Source organism: Primulina tabacum, chromosome 13, assembly GCF_025594145.1.
Source record: "Primulina tabacum isolate GXHZ01 chromosome 13, ASM2559414v2, whole genome shotgun sequence".
Lineage (NCBI taxonomy): Eukaryota > Viridiplantae > Streptophyta > Magnoliopsida > Lamiales > Gesneriaceae > Primulina > Primulina tabacum.
In genome coordinates, this window is record NC_134562.1 from 38066752 (window position 1) to 38071199 (window position 4448).

The 4448-nt window shown below is 37.3% G+C and overlaps 1 protein-coding gene across 2 annotated transcripts; it reads right to left on the reverse strand.

Annotated features, from left to right (window-relative positions):
* Positions 1 to 249: 249 nt before the first annotated feature.
* On the reverse strand, positions 250 to 4105 carry LOC142522557 (B3 domain-containing protein Os01g0234100-like). Of its 2 annotated transcripts, none has more exons than XM_075626009.1 (8): positions 4006 to 4105; positions 3689 to 3922; positions 3458 to 3559; positions 2397 to 2428; positions 2163 to 2319; positions 1852 to 2058; positions 1294 to 1384; positions 250 to 1169 (listed from the first exon to the last, which is right to left on the reverse strand). In XM_075626009.1, exons 1-8 carry the CDS (start codon positions 4024 to 4026, stop codon positions 430 to 432), a joined length of 1584 nt encoding a protein of 527 aa, XP_075482124.1. In that variant the 5' UTR covers positions 4027 to 4105; the 3' UTR covers positions 250 to 429. The 2 variants fall into 2 exon arrangements, with proteins under 2 accessions (XP_075482124.1, XP_075482123.1); XM_075626008.1 differs by having other exon boundaries at positions 3650 to 3922.
* Positions 4106 to 4448: the final 343 nt, after the last annotated feature.

Genomic DNA, 4448 nt, shown 5'->3' on the forward strand with positions numbered 1-4448 from the left:
TGTGAAATACGTTATTTTCATTAGCATTTCTCCAACAACTTTTCCCCGACCACTCGAGGATAATTAATTGCCGACAATATAAAGCTTAGTAATTTATGTTTTTATGTATGTTTAGCTGGCTACATTGAAGAATATATTTAAAATTAAATCGAGTGTTTTTTATAATACATTAATAATATTTATAGCTGATATAAAATTAAAATTTCTTTTTATTTTTATTTTTTCCAAATATGTTAATTGACCCAAAAATAAGGAACAATAGATTTGAATTTAGAAAAGCATTCAACCAAGGAAAGCATAGCAACAAAATGAATAATGTCAAAACCTTCTAACTTCTAAGCTTTTCAGAATTAAAACAAAACAGAAAAAGACTAGCCTATGTATGGAAGCTACGTGATTGATTGATTATACACACCAAATATAATATTACTACCAGGGGGAATTAGCCTCTTCTTGAAACTTCAGCTCATACTTCTCCGCTTTCACCTTCAAAATCTCGATCTCATTATCATATTTTGTAGATAATTCTTTCATCTCCACGAGCTTCGCTTCTAGATTTCGAATCTCTTCTTCAGCCTGACCACGCTTGATCTTGGCATCCAAATACCTTCTCGTATCAACCGCATCTTCCGACTCAAAAGACATACTCACGAGACGATGCAATCGAGACCGTAAAAATCCAACCTTTAAGCCAAGAAGTTCGAAAGACCTCAATGATTTTTCCCAGACGTCAAATTCATTTCTCGGGGTCGTGAGGTTACACCCTCTTATAGCATCAGCGGTATTGACTGTTTCAAAAATCATGCCAGAAGCTAACTTACAGGAAAGCCCTGGGAGGAGTCGATCATGAAGAAATGTGTTTTTGCTGCAGCATAGGTCGTAGTATTTTCGACGGATGTGTTTGGGGAGCTCAAGATCGATGCATACTCCATGGAGCACAATGTGAAATTCCTCGAAGCTTTTAACATCCTTAAAATGGTAAGCGGATCCAGAGAACTTGGAACATTCTAAAACCTCGGAAGCAACCTCTTCGCTGTCATTTGCAGAAAGCTCCTCTTGTTGTCCAATTCGAGGCACTGGACTTTCCTTTTGCCTCTTTTTCTGCACAAATGTTAAGGGAAGAGATTTCGGACGTCGTTTTTTCTTGCTTTGGGCATCGATAGTTCCCTCTGTTCAGTAGTTTCATGTCATACCGGTTTTTGAAGAACCAAAAACACCGAGTAAATATAAAGCAAATCAACTCCCAAATCTAAATTCAAAAGACATAAATTGTTGATTATTAAACTGACCCACCCGCGTCACTTTGGTTTGTTTGAGAATCCAAAATTAGTAGGCTAAGTGCACCATCTACTTCGTTTAAATCATTTGCCCTTATTATGTACACCTACAGATTGAGGACATAATATTAGATGAATCCACATAGCTATTAATAAACCAAATTAATAATAATACAGGCCATTGTGATGATATTTGACAACTAATGATCTGGAACAGCGTGATTCACAGCTTTTCCCTAATACTCTATTTACAAAATAAAAACTTGAACAATACCACGATATTTCAGGAACCATGCACATTCAAATATAATCTTGGGTAAGCTTCAAGTGAGTGCAAGCAAAGGGTCATACATAACAATTACACAAACCACATATAAATTCATGATAATTGTTTTCTTGACCTATATGTTTTTTAAGGTTTACAATCGATGAAGCATAGTGTGTTTCTATACTCAAAACACATGTATAACCATGACAAAATGAAGTGATTTAAAAAAAAAATGAACCAACTAAATGGTGCGTGAAGATATCTTTCACAAGGAATAAGCCAACAGAACAAGTTGCACAGCATCACCTTAAATCGGCATGGTCCAATCAGTTGGAATATCAAAACATCTCCTTCAACTATTTTGTTTCCAGCAACAAATTTCCTCCATCCTGCACTAAGTCCTGTCTTATGTGCAATATATTTTATTTCAAATTCCTCACCAGTCTCGTTTTCGAGAACAGCTGTGGTGTCTTTGCTTGGTAAATGTAGCTTGCAGAAGGGAACTGGAAGCCCCTACAGAAAAAAGAGGGAATTATACGATAGTTTAAAATGTAACTACTCGCTCAGGTTAACATATTTTGTAAGACAAGAAAACTCAATTCCAAAAAGATCGATACCATCCAAAAACAACTGGCTACATGAGATCTAACTAAGACTTTCAAAAAACTGGGCTGCTCATTGCCCAAGCTTGACTGAACCTCCTCGGCTCGAATCATGGTGGGTGACTTGAATTGGGCACGAATACTTGACCCACCAATGGAGGCATCTCCTTCGCTGCAATGAAAGAAAAGATTGAGCTCATAAGACTATATAGGAATTTGTGTGTGGGCGTGCCAAGTTTCTGAACTGACCTCACCAACATTCCTCCACAGTCAGGTGTTCCCTGTCAAAAAACAATTAATCCATTAATTAGTCACAGAAATCATAACGAGTGATTTTTAAGTAAATCAATCTTGTTTTCATCAATACATGTAATAAAACGCATCACTTCCGTTAATATATTACACACAGTATGCTAACTGACTGAAACTACGAGGTCTTATACCGAGAAAATAGATACGAGGCAAGCCTCTTTTTGAGGAATTTCATCAAATAGGAAAAATGAAACATAGAATACTTCCGGGAAACACGGTCAAACAATCCAACAAAACACCAGCAGCTGAGTTTTTTTAAAAGAGTGACGAATGGGAAAAAAGACGTCAATTTGAAAACACTTGTTCCCCCAGTGTCTAATGACAGTGAGAACTCTCATGCAGAAGTATACTCAATCCTTGGTGATCACCCATCACAATTCTGACACCGACAAGCCCTCGAGTAATAGTGCCAATATAATTTTACATAACTACTTAAAACCCGCTGAAAACTTGAAGATATATCGGTGGATCGATTGATCAATTTCCAACCAAGTCCAGTGAGAAACATTTCTGGAAGTCATTTTGAATGGAGGCGATAGACTTCTTATTCTTGTGGGTGTACTCGAAAAAACTTGTCGGAACTACAACGTATATCTTTATGACGCGAGAATTAGAATTGCAACAATGCCATAAAGACCCAGCTACTGTCTCCTGAAGCTGTTTCCAGTTCCTTGAATTTCTGGGCAAACAAGATCATGATTTGGAAATTCAACGAATGCTGAGAGAAACTAGGACATCAATTAGGGGATAACCTGAAATCAGTTACTCAAAAAAAAAAGAGAACCGAAAATTAACCGAAAATGAAGCAACTTTGACAAAAATAGCTCAATCAGGTATATTCATAGAGAAAATGTAGTCTCCGGTATAAAAAAAAGGTCATTCTCCTCACGAAATCATCTCACCAGAAGTAAAAACTCTTTGAAGTTCCAAAAATCAGTGCCCATTCGATCATGAAACTCTTTTCTCAATTAAAATACAATCACACAGAAGAATCTCACATCTTCGGATTTGGGAACAAAGGTCTTCTTCTTCCTCATGTTCCTCGAAATATTGGGCCAAGCTTCGCCCATCATCTCTTTACGCTTTCTCTTCCTCTTACCCTGGAAACAACAAACCAGATCCGATATCAATTCGCTAAATCCATCCACACGACCATCAAATGAACAAAGTCAAACCCGAAAAAAACCCACTAAAAACAGCGATGGGTGAACATCAGCAATAGGAGAAACCTCCCGACTCGGCGAATTCGGCTTCGTCGACTCATCCTCAGGTGAAGGACGCGTCAGGGTTTCCGCCATCTGATCCATATCCAACGATTCCTTCTTCATCACTTGCTCTTCAACTTCTCGATTTTCTTGATTTTGATGAACTATTTTCAGTTTCATTTCGTAAGAAATGTAGCCAGGGTGTAAACGAAAAGACAGATTCCGATTCTTCTCGGTTTCTACAGTACCAAGAATTTCCTTCTCACACAGCAATAAGAATAGGAAAATTAGAAATTGCGGAAGAAAAACCGAAGAAAATTTCAGAAATTAGATTTAGGAACCTGCGAATACGGGCTAACCATCACTGGTTCGGTCAACCCAACCCCGGCGAACACTGCTTGCAGGAATCGATCCAAGGACTCGTATTTTTTCGAGCCAGTTTTTTTTTTTTTTTTTTTACAGGAAGGTGGGCCCGGATCACTCATGTGGAGTGATTCGGGCCGTTCATTGCCCGTGCAGGCAGTACTGCAAGAGTAGGTTGAAACAAACCCTAATTACTTGTGCCCAGCTCCCTGCATACGCGGAAAATGTTTCCCCCCCCCAAAAAAAAAAAAAATTACATTTTTGTTGCACATTAATTTATTTGAAAATCCTGGTTATTAATTAATAATTTCTATATCATATACAAAGCTTTTAATTTTAATGGTTATTTCCAAATATATAGTATCATCGAATCTGAACATGAATAATAATAAAATTATCATAATCATTATCAAAATATTAA

Bases quoted from the DNA above. Each gene is read 5' to 3' on its own strand.
- LOC142522557 (XM_075626008.1), bottom strand. From the start codon at position 4,026: ATGGTTAGCCCGTATTCGCAG. The intron at 3,560-3,649 runs GTGGGTTTTTTT...TGTTGTTTCCAG, and splicing joins TTCACCCATCGCTGTTTTTA to GGTAAGAGGAAGAGAAAGCG. The intron at 2,059-2,162 runs GTATCGATCTTT...TTTTTTCTGTAG, and splicing joins TAGCCAGTTGTTTTTGGATG to GGGCTTCCAGTTCCCTTCTG.